This window comes from Protomyctophum parallelum (assembly GCF_964188405.1).
Source record: "Protomyctophum parallelum genome assembly, chromosome: 17".
Lineage (NCBI taxonomy): Eukaryota > Metazoa > Chordata > Actinopteri > Myctophiformes > Myctophidae > Protomyctophum > Protomyctophum parallelum.
In genome coordinates, this window is record NC_139719.1 from 23,131,133 (window position 1) to 23,151,702 (window position 20,570).

Sequence of the window (20,570 nt, forward strand, 5' to 3'; positions counted from 1 at the left end):
CTGCGTGAGGTTTTGTTTATACTATAAAACGTGGAGTGTCTTCTGTTTCAGCCACAACAAACAACAGCCCGCATTGATCAACGTTACTGGCTGGAGCCTTGAAGCAGGGGGACACACGCAAAAAAATCGTCCCCGGTAATGTATAGTTCAATGGTCGATGAATGGTTGTAACGACAAAACTATTCTAAATGCTCTAAATCGCTTTCGCTACAATAGGCGTTCGGTCACCATAGCAACAAACAGCCATGGCGGAGTCATGCTTTAGCTGCATTGCAAGTTTGTCATTTTCAAATATATTGACACAATTTTCAATGTAATAGGACTAATGAAGCAGGCTATCTTTTTCCGTAAAATTTAAACCAGACATAGATTATTAATTGTGAATATGTGGTAGCCTGGATCTAGCCCAAAGACCCCGCCCACTCTGATAATCAGGCTAAATATGTGGGACATTCATAGATGCATGGTGCTATACCAAAAATTAATCATTGATTGGTTGATTGATTGAAGTATTTATTAACGGTATGCAGAATAGGTACATTTCAAGCACAATTCAATACAAAAACTGTTAACTGTGGACGACACCATAAAGCATTACACTTGTTTACACTTGTTTACAATAGGGTCCACCATTTTCAATTAATCATCCATAGACTATCCAAGTATCCATGTTGGCTTTATCTGATTGTTAGCTGCTATGCCAACAAAACAGGGCAGGGTATCATCTTGAGCTTCTTTTTCTAATTCCCCTATTCCTTTATCAACGTTTTCTTATTTCTATAGACCCAAACTCTGAGCCTTCAAATAAAGTTCTATTACACCCCCAGTTTAAATTAACCTACTCCATTTCAACTTGGCATGGAGGATAAACCTAAAACCTGTTAACGTGTAAGACACGATACTCTTGTGGGTTTCAAGCAGCACAGATTTTAGTTTAACAGGCACGAGTGCTGAAAACCACTTCTCTCATTTCAGTGAACAAATATCGGGGATTATCACTCTTCACTCACTCCCTGCTGAGTCTGCTGTTCATTTTCACTCCCATCATGTCAAAGGGGATCAGGTGTTGATGGGTCACCTGAGCCACTGCTGGGTCTGCTATGAGAGAGTGTAAGTCAATCTGAACCAGGCCACCCTCAGTGATGATACAAATGTACTCTTTTGTTAAAGACCAGGAGGACGATATGTGGCTTGTCGGCTGTCCTGACTGAGAGTACTACGGCAATCGCTACAGCTTCTATGAGCTCTTCAGACTGAGGTTGCTGCTGTGAACGTGCAGGATGAGTTGCAAGGGGCGATGGTCAGCATCTTCCATATGAAGGCTTAACAACACAAGTGAGTACGCCATTCTTCTCATGCGATGATAGTGAACAGACGCTTCAGCAAAAAACAAAACAAGTAGATTTTGAAGTTCACCAGGCCTAGGATAATTATTTTTGATTGATTGAATACTTTATTAATCAGAAATGTAAAGAGCATGAGGTACAGTCAGACATTTAGGATAAAAGGATAATGCAAAAAATATCGTGGGGACTTGTTTCTATTGCAGGCATCATCATTATCTGTACCAATGCAGCCAAATGCTGGTACATTTTTACTGTATCCATCCACATTCAAATGTACTTTTGCAGGTTACCAGCCATCATGCAGAAGCATCATTTTATTGAAAACAAATAATAATCCTAGGTTTTTCAGTTCAGTTTATTTGCACTAGACAGACAGTCAAAAATTACACTGCATTACAGGAAGAAAAACTGAAGATTGTCCTGTCTTTCTAATAAAAAACTATTATTGAAAGCTGGTATAATTTGCTCGGCTACAACAAAAAGATTCTGTGACATCTTATATATATTTTTTATTAAGAACAGGTTATAAATGATTATACAATTAGTACAGAATAAATATTTTTTTCTTCTAGTAATAAGGTAGTAAGATGATGAGATACGGTCATGGAAAACAACATCAGAAATGATGATGATATCAGTGGTATCCTGTCCATTAGGTGCTTCTACTCAAATTATGGACAAGGGGCAGCCAAACCTTATCAAATCTTTTTCTTTTTAAGAACTACCTTATTATCTGAAGGTGAAGTGTAGTAGTGTAGTAGTGTACTAGCCATTTCATTTAGCCAGTTGTTTCTGTGCTCTCGTCAACATAGAAATGGAGTCTAACAAACCCAGAATAATTAGTAGGCCTATATGATCGGGGTCAATATGAATATTCAAAATATCAGAGAATGTCTCAAATATCTTAATCCAATAAATGGTGCATTTATATAGCGCCTTTATCCAAGGCGCTTTACACAGATTGATCCAATATCTCTGTATCCGAGGGAAAGGGGCGAAGCTGTGAAGAAGATTTGCATTCTATTTGTCACAGTGCAAAGAAGTATCTGGGAATATCTTTTGTAGTTTTGATTTGGAATAATGGAGTCTATGAATGACTCGAAACTGAATACGTTTCGAGTTATTGACAGACTAACTTCTGCAAGACTGTCTTCCCAGAGCTCATCTGAAATTTGAGTCCCCAACTTATTTTACCGTGCCAGCTTAACTGTAGTAGGTAATGACTTGTAATGACTCAGAGATGTGACACCTTCACATCTGGTTCTACATTATTAAGAAGAAACTTATCAAAATCTCCTGGGTTTACCCAAGCCCTTCCACTGCGTGCAAACGTGTCATCAAGTTGGGATGGTGGAAACGAGGGGTTACGTCTTGCTTACAATTTTTTACATAAATGAGCAATGTTTGAAAAACATTTCCCTTATTATTGACAATAATGAGTATTAGCTAAAAGGGGGCTTTCTTCTTGTAAAATAATAACAACGACTACTTAAATTTGACACACGTGTTCCACACCACCACAGGGAGTGCAGTGCAGTGCCCGGTGTCAAGTCCGTCGGATCGCCGGTTGTCCAGAAGCAGCACAAAAGCCCCTGCCCAGGCTCCGGACTGGGCCCCTGCCCAGGCTCTGGACATATATATAATCATATATGGAGCTGGCATGTTCTTACATCTTCTTAGACTCCATATCTGGGCATGCCTGACAAAGATATTTCTATATATGGGCATAAAAGGGACACAGACATAATAACTGGGTGGGGCATGCTTTTGACACACACGTTACCCACACATCTTTCTACGTCCGAGCATAGACATGGTAACGCCCCGCCTGCCTCTGATTGGCCTACCGACACAGCCGGTGTCTCCGAGGTCGAAGATACACTGTATGCTGCGCGAGGTTACTCCGTGGTGGGAAATAAATAAATAATACAAGTCAAGTACGATATATAATAGCTACAAGAGAATGACAGCTTGGCACGCGCGACAGCAACTTTTATTTTTGTAGAAGAGGTAAACTAATATTGTTTATGCCGTTGGCCTGTTTATTCGTATACATGTGTAAACTTTAAACATTATTGTACCGTAAAAAAAAGTCTCTTTTCCCTTGATATTAAAGTTACAAATTACTGTCGCGTGTTACCATTCTCTTGTACTTGTATTATTTCCCACCACGGAGTAGCCTTGCATCTCGGAGGACAGGCAAGACGGGCAGTGTCAGTAGGCCAATCAGAATGCAGGCGGGGCGTTACCATGTCTATGCTCGGACGTAGAAAGAATATACGCGTTACACACCACCACAATGATGCGCGACCTCAGCCTTTATTAGCCAATTGATAACACCTGATCACCCCCCAACAGGCACTGTTCTAGTAATAACTAGATAAAGTGCCCCTCGGGGCACAGGTCTCCACCAGGGCAGGTCAGGTTGTGGCCTCCACGCATGCCTTGGGTGGCATGCGTTCATGATTTGAGGCATTTTGTTCAAAACCGGCCAATCCTGCAAACTTTGAAATCCAATGTTAGCCAATTAGGATGGAATATGACATATCGGACAGATCCGTCTTGAACACAGCGCTATAACAGGCCTTTCTGGAAAATTTGGGACAGAGGTTCATCGTTGGCATCCAGGGAGTATGTGTGCAAAATGTGGCACAGACCGGGTTCTTAACGGTGCCGGAGATTAGCTCGACGGACGGACGGACGCACACTCACACAGACTCACAGACTCACACACGGAGTGCAAAACATACTCTCTCCCCATGCCTTCAGCCTGGTGGAGACAATAAATATTATATATTATTATACATTACATTATCAATATTATATTTGTTGTTTTACTCTGGCAGTCATTGGTTCTTATCAGTGTCAGAAAATACTGAGGTGACATTAAAGCAGCTGTTGTTGTTGATAAAACAACTGCTGCTTTAATGACAGAATAATGAGGAAGGTCCTCAGAGAAATCCTATGATAACTCTTGTAACTCTACCCATGTTGAGGTCAACGAGGCATCGCGGGTCTCACAGCCCAATGCAAAGCTAAGTTCAGGGCCATGCAGGATTATCCAGATCACTGGATCAGAATACCGTTACCTGGCACCCAAGCCTCCCACAGCCTGGGATGTCCCTCTGTACTGTATTGTACCATCCCCTCCCCCAGCAATCTTCTGCCATCATTATCAGCAATTAGTGGTGGCCTGACCTTCACCCTACAAGACACAGGATAGGGGGGAGCGGACCTCTTGACTCACCAGTATTGACAGACAGTCCAAGAAGGTTGATTAAGATTGGCTTTTTGAAGGCATTTAAATGGCATTTAGGTAAAATATGTCTTTACACGACAGTTTTGTACCCACATAATATTTGTTATTTCGTTGCCATTTATTTTACTGCATCAAGTTTGTGATTTCCCAAATTAAAAGAGAAGCGCAGAAAAATATTTTGTTGGAACTATAAAGAAAAGTGGTGAAAAATGGAAAGAAACCCACCAAAACAAAAAGAGTGCCAGCCGGTCACACCTGGTCGATCCAGGATTAATATCAGGTGACGGCTGTGCTCGGGCTTGTGTTCTCCATTATCTCACCACCAGGCGTGTTGATCATTTGTGCCCGTCCTGCCACAATAACCCTTGAATGACAACAAGTGACGGCAACACTGACAGCCCAGAGCACTCACCTGAAGAGAGAAATGGAAACGGAAACACGATTCCATGTGTGCAAGCAACATGTCCTCTGTTCTCTCTCCGATTGGATTTCAGGACGATGGAAAGCACTCCCATTACAATTTACATTTTACAATTTAGCATTTATCAGACGGTCTTATCCAGAGTGACATATAAGCACAAGATCAGAGTAAATGGCATGAACCCTAGTCAATAAATGGCAGGGTAAATGCCTGGACAAGTAAACTGTGCAAAGTAAAACAAATAAGTGGTACAAAGTAACTGTCTAACCTGCTTTCTAATTAGTATACTTTGTGGTCATTTGTGGTCAAGCAAACAGTACACAGACATGACAGACTCATGTATTTTTAATAAAACGTAAAGTAACCAACATACCTCTGCATAATACAACTAGCATTTATTGCGAGATAGTGCTCTGCATGCCGTTCAGGTCCCTGTATCCTTAACAATAAGCATTAAACACAATTCTTGAGCAACACAAATATTCACAATATTGCGTCTCCTCCAGCATGGGTCTTCCTGTGGAGAGCCCTGAAAGAGACCCAGAAGATGATGCGTACAAGTGTGAACAGGAGGGAGAGGGAGAGCGGAGCGATAGCCAACCAGAAACCTGCGCCCACACTCCGCCAATCACAAGCAAGAGGAAAAAGAAGAGGAGGAAGAGGTACTTTCACAGGCTGAATGCTCCTATTTTAATTTTAGTCCTGTGTTAAAACCAGGAAATGTTGCATCACGATTTTGCTTATTCCTTCTAAATCTCTGTATATAAAATATATCTAACTCGTCGAATCTCTTGGTTACATCAATATTGTTTTTATTAAATAGTTGGTGTGTGCCTATAGTATTAAGATTATAAAGATGCTTTTGTCATTTTAACTGTCAAGGACTTTCTCATCCACTTCCCTGTGGTTTGACTCGTATGGATATAAAGAATCTGAGAGAAAACGCTAATGTTACTGAATTATTAAAAATTTCTGAGACAGTTTATTTACAGTTGTGACAAGACAGAGACAACTCCCTGACACTTTCGCTGAGACAGTTTATTTATTTTTGGACCACAATGCTTATATGAGACAATTTAAAATGAAACTTCTATGATAGTGCTGACATAATGAAGTGACATTATTCCGGTAGAAGAGTGTCTCAGCCCTGCGGTCGCTCGTCGCCTATATTAAGGCATCTTACTGGTTGTAATAGTCACATTAGTGATGCTTGCACTGAAGGTTTTTGTTGTTGTCTTTACCTGCCTCACTCATGTGACGGGAGAGGAGAACAGGATCAGGGAGGCCTGCGTAGCACATGTCTGTCGCTCTCTGTCCCTCTCTCTGTCTCTTCTCTTCCAGATGACTGTGGATCAACCTTGACAACTGTAAATATGAGAGTGGTAAGTTCAAGTGACAGGATAATCTCTTTTTTACAGAAACTATAGTAAAATACGCACATCACTTCGTGGAGGTGCTGGGTTCAAAAAGTAACATATGAAAAGAGAAGGGAACCCACACACTCATATGCTCCAAAAGATACATTTATTGACGACGTTTCGAGCCAAGGCTCTTCATCTGGTCAAACTCCACCAGATGAAGAGCCTTGGCTCGAAACGTCGTCAATAAATTTGTATGTCTCTTTTTTCACATATTTCTTTGACAGAACAATATTACGTACAAAGTGGTTGGGTATTTACAGTCATGCATTTCTCTCTTGGACATTAGACACACCTTTTTGTTAAAAAACGTTACACATAGCACAGTAAAAAATACTCTTCCACACGCTTCCACGTTTTTTCTCCCAGTGCGGCGTGCTGCCCGCAGATATGGCCTGAGGGAGTCGTTGGAGTGTGAGGACTGGACTCTGTTCTGGACAGACTGCTCGGTGTCACTGGACCGCGTGAAAGACATGAAGCGCTATCAGGTTCGTTCCTTCACTTGTACACAATGCAGATATATTTCATCAGGCCATCTTGTACAGTAGGAACCGAAGTGACACAGGTAGGTGCATTACATGTCTGTCACACCGAAACAACAATATGGTTTATTGCTGCAGTCAGGTACCAAATCTTACATGTAAAAATGTCTATTACCTTTTCCCAACCCCCCCCCCCCCTATGGTCAGTAGGACAACAGTCCACCGCAAACATGAACGTATGTCTTTGCTTTTCTACTATTGTAGAAAATCAATCACTTTCCGGGTATGAGTGAGATCTGCCGCAAGGATCTGCTGGCTCGAAACATGAACCGCATGCTGAAGCTCTTTCCCAAAGACTACAACATCTTCCCCAGGACGTGGTGCCTCCCTGCAGAGTGGGTTTTCACTTTTTCTATCTATTTTCTATGCCTTGTTCAGATATCCAGTGACCACAGCGGACATTTTGCTCTTATGAACTACTTGGGGGAATGATGTAAGAGCAAAATCGCTGGCATGTCAATATGGTCAGTTAGAACCTCAGCGTCACACTGTTTCTTTCTTTCCTTCCAGTTACAGTGACTTCCAGGCTTACATCAGGGCCAAAAAATGCAAGACATACATCTGTAAGCCAGACTCAGGCTGCCAAGGCAGAGGCATCTTCATCACCAAATCCACCAAAGACATTCGTCCTGGAGAAAACATGATCTGCCAGGTTTACATTCCTCGGGTGAGGGTCGCACACACGCATGCATGCACGTGTGCACACACACACACACACACACACACACACACACACACACACACACACACACACACACACACACACACACACACACACACATGCTGAGGCTTAACCATGCTCTTTGTTCTATACCCCACAGCCATTAGTGATTGATGGATACAAGTTTGACCTGCGCATTTATGTGTTGGTCACATCATGTGATCCCTTCAGTATATTCATGTACAAGGAGGGACTTGCTCGCTTCTGCACCACTCACTACAGTGAGCCTGCAAGTGGCAATGTGGTAAGAAAGAGTACTGCAAAATACACTCATGAAGACTGAACAATAAAATGCTTGTTGACTGACCAGTATTAAAAGACAACGACAAAGACTTTTTTAGTGATGCAAACTGTGATTGCTACAATTATATAGAGCTGCGTGATATACAGTACACACTTCATATCTATGATTCATTTCTTCTCACCTTTTATCCACTTTAGGAAGACGTGTGCATGCATCTGACCAACTATGCCATCAACAAGCACAGCGAAAACTTTGTCCGTGATGACGACAGCGGCAGCAAACGGTATAGGACCGACCAAGGAGTGCTCCTCCTGGCTCAGTTTCTGGGATTATTAGAGCTGTAACACAGTGGAACCCCCACTGTTCCACTGTGGAACACTGGGTTCCACAGTGGAACCCAGCTGTTACAACACAGAGCTGTTACAACACAGAGCTGTAACAGCTCTGTGTTCCACAGAGCTGTACTGCTGTGTACAGCTCTCTTTACAGCAGTTAAGAGAGCTGTAACTGTAACACAGTGGAACCCCCAGGGTTCCTCGAAGGGGTTCCAGCGGGTCCCCAGTAAAATTTGTTGATATAGCATTACAATCAGTTAATCACTTTAACCCTATTTAATAATTTGGCTATTCAAAGCCAATCTACAAGCTCACCAAAATCTTAAAAACAGAAGAAAAAAAACAACCTTTTTGAATAATTTAGCAAAACTTTTGTTCTCTTCTGGGGGTCCTTGGCTCAAAATGTTTGAGAACCACTATTTTAACATACAGTCCCATGTCCTCAGTCTTTTTTCTTCTTCTTCTTTCCAGCAAGCTGTCCTCACTTAACAAGCAACTGGAGTCCATGCACTACAATACAGAGAGAATGTGGAACGACATTGAGGACGTTATCATCAAGACCCTGATCTCCGCTCACCCCATCCTCAAGCACAACTATCAGACCTGCTTCCCCAACCACGCTACTGGCAGCGCCTGCTTTGAGATCCTGGGCTTCGATGTGCTACTGGACCACAGACTCAGACCCTGGGTGCTGGAGGTAGAAGCACTTTACCGTCCTTTCAATGGCCCAGTTGTAACCATTAAGCCATGTACTTCGTCTTCGTATGACGGACATTCTAGAAACATCTTGAAAAAAGCTGTGTAATATCCTTGAAAAGCTTTGAAAATGTTTGAACATGTGCCCAAAATATGGACACCATGTTGAAAGTGGTTTATGGATATTGGAGGGGAAAGTGTACTGGGGAAAAAAAGACAGTCAGAGAGAGATGGATGAGCACTAGATGAGCTAGAGGTGAACCCATGATGTGCCTGTGTGGTACGTGCAAAGACTGGCTGAGTGAGTACACAGTCAATGACCCTCTTATGGATATATCAAATCATTACAGTAATAGTGTATCTGAATATCTCTGTGCGTGCATGCGTTCATCATACATGTTATGTAGGTGTACCGTATATTGGCTCTATACTGTTTACTAATTAATACACATAATATGAATCTGTGAATTTTAGGTGAACCACTCCCCAAGTTTCACCACTGACTCTAAGCTGGACCGAGAGGTGAAGGACGGCCTGCTGTACGACACGCTGGTGCTCATCAACCTGGGCGCCTGTGACCGCCGCAAGATCACCGAGGAGGAGAGGCGCAGGGTGAAGGAGAGGCTGCAGCAGAACCGCACCAGAGAGGCCAGGTAAAGCTCACCTACAGTAATACTGACTTAATGCATCAGCAACTCGATTTGTTTTCTCCTTTATTTAACAAAAAATAACATTGTTTCCTAATGAAAATAAATATGCATCCTTGGACATTCAACACTTAACACGTTGTGTTGTTATAAGCTTGTAGAGCAACTGTGTATGCCAAATTCTACGGTATCAATCATGACATGCCCAGAACAGGGATGGTTTCAGTAGTTGATTGAGGGTGGCAGGTGAAATGGTGCCAAATAGAGGCCTTTCACAGAATGTTTAGAATGCGTGCCCAATTATCCTCCATGTTGGAAGAAAAACAATGGTTGCCCTGTGCAATACTAACGTTGCTGATGTGTGTTGATATAAGAGATTGTGTTTATAAAGGGTAGAGCCTGCACAACACAATAGGTACAAAAGCTTTATTTGGCTGACAACGTCATCATTGTCAGCCAAATAAATAAATTTTTGATTTTGTGTACATGATGGTGTGCGGACTCTCCCCTTTTGTAAACTGAAGCCTCTTTAGCCCAGCACCCACCACCAGTCGATGTGCATCAAGTTCCCTTTCTTGTTATAAGATATTAAACACAAATATATTAATTTGGGGTGTAGCAGACATTTTTATCCAGAGTGACTTACATAAAGCAAGGTGTTTTGTGAACAAGTAACAGTGGGACAGTAATGTTTTACATTATCTACAGTACCACTTCACAGACATTTGGCATTATCGTTTTAAGGTAGATACAGCCATGCTGGAAGCAAGAATACTATGCAAAAATTACTGCAGTATCATAAGGTTAAAGTTATTATTAAGATTAGCTTAATTATTGTTAATTATTGTATGACGATGATGCATAAAATGAATCTCTACTCCCCCTAGTGGTGTAATCCTGGAATGCCATTCAGGGCAACCTTGCATATTATAGACAAAGGTTTTGAATAGATTTTTTTTGTTGATTACCTCCCAGATGCTTGGAGCTGCGCCAGTCACAGGCAGCCAGCGTGGAACAGATGGAGAGGTACGAGGCCAAACATCTGGGAGGATTCAAGAGGATTTATCCCAGAGAGGGAGGTGAGAAGTACGACAAGTACTTCAAACACAGCAGCTCCCTATTCCAGGAGACCGTGGCCTCCAAGGCCAGGGAGGAATGTGCCAGGTACAAAGCAGTATAAAAGTCCCTGCAAAATTAACATGATGAAATATGAATTAGTCATTATTATCACATACCGATGTCTTACAATTACTTACAACTGTGTTCATATATAATATGTAAAGCACTGGACAATTAGCCAAATACATAACAGAAACCTTCTATCTCAATATTTAATATATATATTGAGTGTTTTGCAAAAGTAGAAAGTAGAAAAAATAGAAGATTTGAGCCTGTAGACACAGCAATTCTTCTCAATTAATTAATGATTAATTAATTCAAGTAAATCTGTGGGTTTTATAAATATTTAACAAATTAGCAATATCTTGTCATTAAATGATAACTACATTACATTTACATTACTTATTTTTTCTTCCATTTCCTGAAAAGGAACAGTATTGGACAACAAAGGATTAAAGTATATAAACCCTAACTTCACACCACAGACATACAGGCAGGCAGGCAGGCAGGCAGCCAGCCAGCCAGAGAAGCTAGTGTTTATCTGGTGTCTGTGTGCAGGCAGCAGCTGCAGGAGCTGCGTCTCAAGCAGGAGAAGGAGAGGGACCAGGCGGGGAGTCGGAAGAGAGACCTGCAGGGAGAGTCTGCAGGGGAGAGAGTTAAACCACACAAATCACCAGCAGCAGGGCTGCAGCCCGACAACTCCCTGCACTCTGAAAGCCAGCCTTTCACGGTGAGTCTGTCACGTTGGTGTTGTTTGCCCTGCAAAACACCAGCTCCTTGTCTGACAAAACTAGGTTCGCAGAACACAACCCCTGGGTCGATACTAATATTCTAATATGGAGTGTGTTTTTGTGCCAATTAGAGAATCCATTTTACACTCTCAATTTTTTTTCTTTTGGAAAATAATCAAGCCATTCCAAAAAGAAAATCCCCCTATTTCCGTGATGTCCTTTTTCAAGTGCTTCCAGTCTTGCTGGGAACAAGACTTAGGATTCAGTTTGATTACTGTTAGTCCAATATCTCAAACATCACAAAAACAAGTACTTTCAAAGATAAATACCGGTAACACCATTTTGCCAGGGAACTTCCAATATTTTGACTCAAAAATTATATTCCTGAGGCTCATACAATATAGTGTATTGAGCTAATAATTTTAAATGTTACCTTTGTCCGTTAGCCCTATTAGTCAAAGTTACTATATTGTTACTTTAATTAAAAAACATCATTGTGTGTGTGTGTGTGTGTGTGTGTGTGTGTGTGTGTGTGTGTGTGTGTGTGTGTGTGTGTGTGTGTGTGTGTGTGATATATCGTTTCTAACTTTGAATTATAAAACATACAGCAGACAAAATATCACAGAGGATAAAAACACAATAAAGTGCTAATAGGCTTATTTACATTGTGGTCCTCTAAGAAAAACACAGAACGGTCACAGCATTACAGTTTACTGGTGTTTGCAAGCTTTGAACAATGAATTTTGTTGTAAAAAATCTATGCTCAATCACAGATTGTTACATTCTTATTTCTGTATGGCATCTGCTCCTCACTGTATATCTTTGCTAAATAGGTAGTATTGACAAGTATTGGAAGAATTAGTAATTTTAAATTACTAATTTAATTTACTAACTAAAAGGAGGGCATAACAAAATCTAGCCTATAAAGCTAAACATTGTTACCAAATGCAAACACAAATACTTTGCCTTTTACACGATAACCAAGGAAGGTATTACTGAAATAAAACTAAAAGAAAATGTTTATATTTGTTAGTAAATGTAGGCTATTTCTTTCCTCAAATTTCCATGTCTGCTAGTGCTGCTGTTCTAAGCAAATAAGTCACCTGCCGTCAATGTTTTTTGTATTGCAGTGTCAGGCTAAAACCACAAGAGGGAACCAAACATCTTTACCATTTCAATCCATAGACCGTGACCAAAATAATGGAGGGATGTTCCCTTCCCATGATTCAGCTGACCATTCCATTGGAACTAATCTTGGTTACTCCTTTTTGTAATGGATTCAAGTTCCTTAAATGCACTTTATCATTTTTATTTGCTGTAGTTAATACATTAATATGATTTAATAAATATTTTTGTAATATTCAAAACATAATAAATAGGCTATATAGGTAGATAGTTTCTACTCTATAATACACCACATATAAACACTGCATTCAATATCAAACAAAAACATTTGATATTTTATTACTTTTTGTAAAATGCATCTCAAGACAGTATTCTCTCAAATTTTAATTCATGACTAATAATTCATAATGTGTGCTGGTTTTCCATGACAGCAATTTAATACATGGGGGTTAACCATTGGAGTTAACATGAATTCCGGAGATACCTATAAAGTAAGCCAGTAAATCCTGAGAGTTAATTTAAGGTCAGCAGCAGAAACCTCGTATCTTCATCTGACGTTCTTTCATGAATCATAATTAATGCCCTACTTCATCATACAAGAGTGTAACAAAAGTAGTGCAAATTGCAGATACCTGCATGCCATTTTCACTATTCGGCCTATACATAAAAAAGATTCTAATAACTGTTTTGGACATACAAGGTTGCCAGCCAACAGCGATAAGTAAATCTATTAAAGCACTTGTGAAGTGAAGTCTCTCTCTCCCTTGGCACCTCTTTTGTTTGTCTGCATGTCAATATTTCTCCCTCTTTCTTTCTCTCTCCCCCTCTCTCTCTCTCTCTCTCTCTCCTCGCACTCAGCTCCCCACAGTGTCCAGTGTGACGGTGACTCCCACAGCCGCCGTAGAGGACTCTGAGGAGGAACGGAACCTGGAGGAGAGGCGAGAGCAGGCAGAGAAGGAGAGGGAGGAGGAGGAGGAGGAGGAGGAGAGGGAGAGGGTGAGCGGGCTGCTGCAGAGGGAGAGGCTGCTCCGAGACCTGGGGGTGGTGGAGCAGGTCTACCATCTGCTTCAGGGTGGAGGTGGAAGAGAGGACGGCGCGGGCGACACCGAGGCCTGCAGCGCCTCGTCCCACCAGCACTACCAGCAGAGCCGTCACAGACCCCAGCGGGCCAAGGTAAGGTCATGTAACATTTCCGTTGTGCTGCGCGGAAGCCGCTTTACGTCAGTTGTTTGAAAGGTTTCAGTCCATTTAGAACAAAACAATTCTCTTATCTATTTATTATATTATTATTATTATTATTATTAATGTAGGTGAGTACAGTACATCCTCTTTTTTTTCTTTTTGGACTAGACTCCAGAAAGCTGAGAACTTCAATAATGTCCAATCATGCCTTTTTCTTGCCTGCGTTTATCATCTTTTTCATGAGGTTGCCATCTCTTTGGAATGAGCCAGCATCATTGACGGCACACTCAGAGATACATGTTACTGATGAAATGCCATCTGTGTGTTTTACTGTGCTGTCATTTCAGTTAGAATCACTGATAGACTTTTCCCGGAGGCCCAAACAGCAGCACTGCATTATCCAGCAGCAGGTATCTCAACAAACTTTTAAACCAGTCAGATAATGTATTATTTCTAAAAGGATCTGACTGGATTGCTGTAAAGTAGGGGAAAATAACGAGATTTTGTTGCCCTATATATTTATTTATAGGGCAACTTATATTTATTTATATTTATTTATCTACATTTAAAGTAGCACTATGTAACTTTCCTCTTCTACCCCGGATTTGAACCTGGTTTCTGACATTTTTCACCATTGAGCTAATAAAGCCGACCTGCTTGCTCAGGGGATAAATTGAATCTTGACCATCAGGTCTAAGTTTGTGTCAGATCGTGTGTCTAGGTGAGACATGATCTTTGACACAATATAAATGTGGAACAGTAGGGAGACAAAAACAACCATCCCAATTATATGAGTTACATTGTATTACTCCATCATACAGATTAGACAAAATTACATTTTATTAATTAGAAGAAAGTTACATAGTGAGGCTTTAACTGAATTCTTCCTCGTTTTCTTTCCCCCCCAAAAAATGTTTTGTTTATATTTGGTTATTACTAGATGTATCATAATTATGGGCTACATGAATTTTCATATGAACACATTTGACGTATATAGTACCTTTTTTTTATTAGAACGATAACTGAAGTTGTCTCAATCTGTGTAACTCTCTCTAGGTTCCCCCGGGGGCCAAGCCATGCATGCAGTACATCCACTCCCACATAAGTGTCATGAGACCTTCCTCCAGTGTTGTGCACCACCAGAGAAACCTGACAGAATGTGCCAGCCTACAGTGCCTCCTCCCTGCAGACGAGCGTCTGGCGGAGCCCCCCGGCCGCAGCAGAGCACCACATCTCAGGAGGATCAACAGCGCCCAGCGAGGGCCCCCCTGGCCAGGTTAGCAGCACACCTCCGTCCGCACTGTTGTTTTTTGGCAGTTTTTCATTTAGTTTTAGTCACCCATGGAATGTCTTACTGTTAGTCTAGTTTTAGTCAACTAAATATCATAGGATTTTAGTCAAATGTATTTTGGCGGGCCTTGATGCTGTCGTAATAACTGTTTTTACACTTGCTGAAAATAGCTGAACTACAAGCTCTCAACAGGTCGCGCTGCTTGTAGATCAGCTATTTTCAGCATGCAACCAAGTGTAAAATGACTTATACTGGATCTCTTGTCCACTAGTCCCTTCCTAACATTTTAGTCAAGTTTTTATTTGTTGACGAAATTGTCAGTGTACTTAGTTTTTGTCATCATAGCTTAGTTTTCATTTAGTTTCCATTTAGTTTTTGTCAGTGGAAAAAGTAGTCGACAAACATTTTTCGTCTTAGTTTTAGTCGACGAAAACAACACTGCTCCGTCCGCACTGCTCAGTTTGAATTCAACTTTGAGAAAACAAGCCGTCGCTGACGGGTGGAAACCTCCTACATGTCCAATACGGTGACTTCACAAGCTCTTGTTAATACTTTTTCATTGGTTCAATATTTATAAAATCCCACACAGACTTAATTGTAACCACTTTCACTTTGAGCAAAAATAGCTGATCTATAAGGCAAGTTTGTAATGTAGAATGTAGATAATCTATTTTTGTGACACTGTAGTTAGTGTAGTATGAAGAAGTATATGGAGTTAATTTACAAAAAAACAAAAACAAAAAACATAAAAAGTTAAAATATGGAGATATATGGGGTTTCTTCCCGGCAGGAACAATTTGTACTTTCTCAGAGTTACAGACCATTACAGGTCTATTTGGTTACATTTATAGTCTCTCAGAGTTACAAATAGATATTTGACTGTATATCCTGTACATGTCATATGGGAGGGTGGGGGTTCCTTTGAGCATGGATGAAGCCTGGTTATAGGAGACTAGCCAGTAGCCACACAGTAAAATCCACCGTATGAATTGAACTGTGGAATAACTGTAGTATATTCTGTATGTGAACTCAATTAATATGGAGCAATAATTGTTGTTTTTCAAACTGTCAGAATTACATTAACACAGGATATTACTGTTGTTAATTACCATCAATGAGGTGAGGTTTGTTTCCCCATAGTCACTCCCAGAGTTAAATTAAGACTCAGGATTTTACTGTGCCCTATATCACTCATTTTAGCAGAATAACTTCCACCAATTGGGATTTTTACTATATTGTACAAATAAATTTGACTGCTACAAAAATAAGCTGAGCCTTCTGCAGCAGAGACCTCAATGTATAGAAACCTCTCTTTGTCAAATAACCTCCACCTTGAATGCAGGCATTAATTCAACTAAAAATAAAAAGAATGAAATGGTTTGAGGGTTTCCACACATCTTAAACCACAGACTGAAAACTAAGACGCAGCCATGAACCAATTAATTGTGCCAGGTCACGTATATATATATATATATATATATATATATATATATATATATATATGAGATTGAGTGAATAATATACATATTTGAAAGCACTGCATGCGTTCCCACCAGAGACCATCAGACCAATGTTGCACACGCAGCCCTTCATGGAGTATTCCCAATGATAATTTTGCCGTGTGTGTGTGTGTGTGTGTGTGCGTGTGCGTATGTGCGTGTGTCAGTGAGCAGCTATTTGCAGGCGGTGCGGCAGGGCTGTCTGAGCAGCTCCTACACAGAGACGCGGGCGCGGTTCAACAACGCGCTCCTGCAGGGGGGGCGGCCACACGCCGCCGCTGGCACGTCCCACCATGACCCCAAGGCCCTGCATCAGAGCCTGTTTGTCATCTCCACTCCGGCCCCCCTGGTCAGGAGGCCTGGCTACTCTCACACCGCCACAGGCCACAGCAAACCCTCCCGCAGAGCTGCCCCCCCGGCCCGGAGCAGGGTCCTGTACGGGGAACAGTGACACCATGCACCACCACCACCGCCATGCACCGACCACGCACCTCCCGAAAAATTGGAGCTTATTTCAAAACACAGCTGCCTCACTGTAACACCAAGAGTGTTTAAAAGCCTGATACGTTGTCGTATGTATATACGATGACTATAGCGAAAATATCTGATCAACAAGCTCACAGTGCGGCTGTTTTCGCATATTTTGCACAATGCTTGACCATTTTCACCTATACGTGCCCAAAATGGGGACGCCAAGGTTGATGAACCTTGGTGTGGTTTGATGAACACTCATGATGTGCATTGTCACTTGTGGAGTCTAAATGCTGCGTTCACACAGGCAGTTATACAAAATATGCCAATAACACAGCATAATTTGTCGCAAAATCGTTGCCCACACGGACGTGAGTGACGTCCTCAAGCGTGTGTCCGTAGTGACGTCATTGCAGCTTTGTATAGCTTTGCCTCTGGAAGTTGAACCCATGCAGCTCAGCTTCAATTTGTAGCTTTTACAGCAGCTACAACTTCCATTGACAATGAATGGTACTGTATCTTTGCATCTGCCCATGTGAACGCAGCATATAAGAAAGCCAGCTCCTATAAATCACTGTCACAAACTGCACCATGAGTTTTATGATACAGTTCAGTCAATCTGTTACTCTTCAAAAGAATTAAACTCTGCTAAGAGTGTATAATTCGTTCTTATATAAAAAGACGGAGCAAGGCCTTATATTATGAAAATATATAGAAACAATTGTGCCTAATAAGTGTTGGTGCTTGTATAAGATATTTTTTTATGCTACTGTTGTCCCTGACAAAATATGTGGAGACTTAAGGGTCCATCTATAAACTCTGACTGAAATCAACACTCCAGATTTTACTGTGTACGAACAAAATTATTATGACATTTTGACGATTTCCATTCAGACAGGATAATATCTTGTTAAGTGCAAAGCTTTGCGAACCTTCACCATGTGCCAAATGTTGGAAGAAAGGCAGGAAGGGCTGATGATGTTATGGCATGTGTCCAAATTGTGTACATTCTCTTTAAATTCTTCTGAACTTGTTAAGCTGCCTGTGATTGTGGCATTTTGCTTCAGGTGTTTTAATTGACTTAATGAATGCAAATTTGATGTGAATCATATGAATTATTAACATGAATGTCACAGTTAAACATGCGTAGACGGACTGTTTTTATACATCTTGCACTTTGCAGAGGGCATTTGTTTTGGGAAATTAAATTAAAATAAATATCATAAAATAGTTTTATGTTTTCACTAATGGTCAATAAAATAGGTTTTGGCATTTCACATTTCGAATGTGAATCCTCATCTTTTTTTAATTGTATTTTTTTTGATAGGCCTATATCCTATATCTTTATATTAATTTATTTTAAAGTGAGAACAGGTGTAATCATGAGGGTGTGTGTGCGTGCGTGCGCAAGAGAATGACCGAATCTGCGAAAGAGTGTTTTCTTTTTCTTTTTTTAGGCTACACAACATTTTGGCCTGCATCCATTGTTTTGGACACTGAAGCAAAACCCCGGGTCCTCAGCCTATAAGGTTGGACCAACGTGCAAGCTGATTTATTTTTAACTGAAAAACTAAATGTAGACCATTTTGTTTTTATGTTTTAGGTTCATTAATTCCCTCAACAAACATATTTGGAGGACAAATCACGCGACAATAACGAAATAGTCTGCTAACTAAACTAATTTGCCGACAAAACAGCCATGTAGCTCAACCTCAACTCCACACCTGACATTGCATGTATTAACACATTTTGTCTGTATAGTGATACGGTTAAGATATGTCTCAATATAAATCGAGACTATAGGCTAATAACGGGTTCAAATTCAGTTCAGCTAAACTCAAATGGGCCTGCAAGCGCACTCAATAATGAACGAACTTGAAATATTCAGAAAACAATCATGCTTGGCCCTGGAAAAATCACCTAGTCTTTCGGAAAAATATACACACATAGGCCTATGCCTACTGGTAGACTGCACGGTGCCAAGCTGGCACTAATATACGTTTTTCTATATTTTAAAGACCTCAAATATGCCATTTCATAAGATCAAATGAATTGTTTCGTTGGATCTTTTTTCTTCCCTGCTGTATATGACCCCTCTCCCCCATTAAACATTAAATCACATTTAAATAAATAAATGCCTTATTTTATAATGAATTTTATTACAGCTTGTTTTACAGGCCATGTTGCTATACTTTTTTTTCCTCGTTCGGGAAAATAGCAAAAACATATTCACTTGACACTTTGTCAATTCAACACCAGTACTTCCTAGGGAAATCTAAAGGCTCAACGAAAGTCTCAGTAGGCGGGCGGTGTGAGCTTTATTTAAGGAATTTATGGTTTTATTGCGTCCATAAATGTCGGACATCGTCGTTGTTAGTGTGAATTAAACGGAAGATGCTCAATACAGAACAACCTAAAAGGAGCGGCTAAAAACTAAGAGTAAATTAGAATTTATTTTAATATCATGAGCAGAATTGCATCACTATACTTGAATACAGGTCTATATGACCGAGCATTAATTGTTATTTTGTTTTATTTATTTATTAATTTATTAAAGGAAAAACAAATCCTGCTCCATGGACATTGAATTTGAACCTTAAATTGGCCGATCGCAAGTAACACAATCAACCTACAATTTCCATCTTTCACCAAGGCCTGGTACAGACGGTCAATGCCAACCTGATCTGCATTGATTGAAAGAACTCGCCTATAGGCTACTTTTGGCGCTTACTAGCTTAGTACTCTTCCATGGAGGGGACTTAATTGTCTAAAATGCCACGTCTATAAAGTAGGCTATTTGAGTAAAGAGAGAGTAAAAAAAACTCACTTAAAGGCAACAGACTATAGGCTATACTGCACTTAAATTATAGTAGGCTTATAGCCGCTATACAAGACGTCTATACGGTCTACATTGTATATGTAGACTACATATACAATCTACACAAATATAATTCAGATTTGGACAATTATTTAATTTGTTTTCAGTGAGCTAAATGTTTATGGTCGACTAAATGACGCCTATATGCACGCAAAGGCACACTTATGGGTATAGTCATAGTATCAGCTAATAGGCCAAATAATCTCGTGAAATGTCAAACAATCAATAGACCTTTTTAATCAATCTGCTCATGCCTATATATAAATCGCCACAAACACCCTCTTCTCTTATTGCGCACCTTGATCGTGTATAGCGCCTTTTGGCTACGTATTTAAAAATATATATATGATATTTTTCTAAAGAAAAATCAAGATGGCGGCGGGGAAAACATGCCTACAATAGCAGAGAATCCATGAAAGCACAAATACGGGGTGCTGGTTTATGAAAATTTACAACTTTGCGCTGGAACTTTACGACTCGGCGGGCTCTGGGATTGGCTGCGGACGGTCATGTGAACAGCAGGAATGGGAACTTATTTCCCATGAGGTTATATTGCAGCTGCTTTGCACCGCTCATTCAGTTAACAACACTACTATAACAACGTTTTTTTTCCTTGGCTCTTCTTTGTTTATGCAATACGCGTCC

General features: G+C 40.6%; 1 protein-coding gene across 1 annotated transcript; it reads left to right on the forward strand.

Moving 5' to 3' along the window:
- Nucleotides 1-5,533: 5,533 nt before the first annotated feature.
- ttll6 (tubulin tyrosine ligase-like family, member 6) lies at nucleotides 5,534-17,027 on the forward strand (the record flags this gene model as incomplete). Its single annotated transcript, XM_083787518.1, has 15 exons — nucleotides 5,534-5,688; nucleotides 6,374-6,408; nucleotides 6,814-6,932; nucleotides 7,191-7,321; nucleotides 7,497-7,653; nucleotides 7,808-7,951; nucleotides 8,149-8,234; nucleotides 8,758-8,983; nucleotides 9,457-9,635; nucleotides 10,605-10,793; nucleotides 11,307-11,478; nucleotides 13,463-13,777; nucleotides 14,134-14,196; nucleotides 14,843-15,062; nucleotides 16,744-17,027. 15 exons carry the CDS (start codon nucleotides 5,534-5,536, stop codon nucleotides 17,025-17,027), a joined length of 2,475 nt encoding a protein of 824 aa, XP_083643644.1.
- Nucleotides 17,028-20,570: the final 3,543 nt, after the last annotated feature.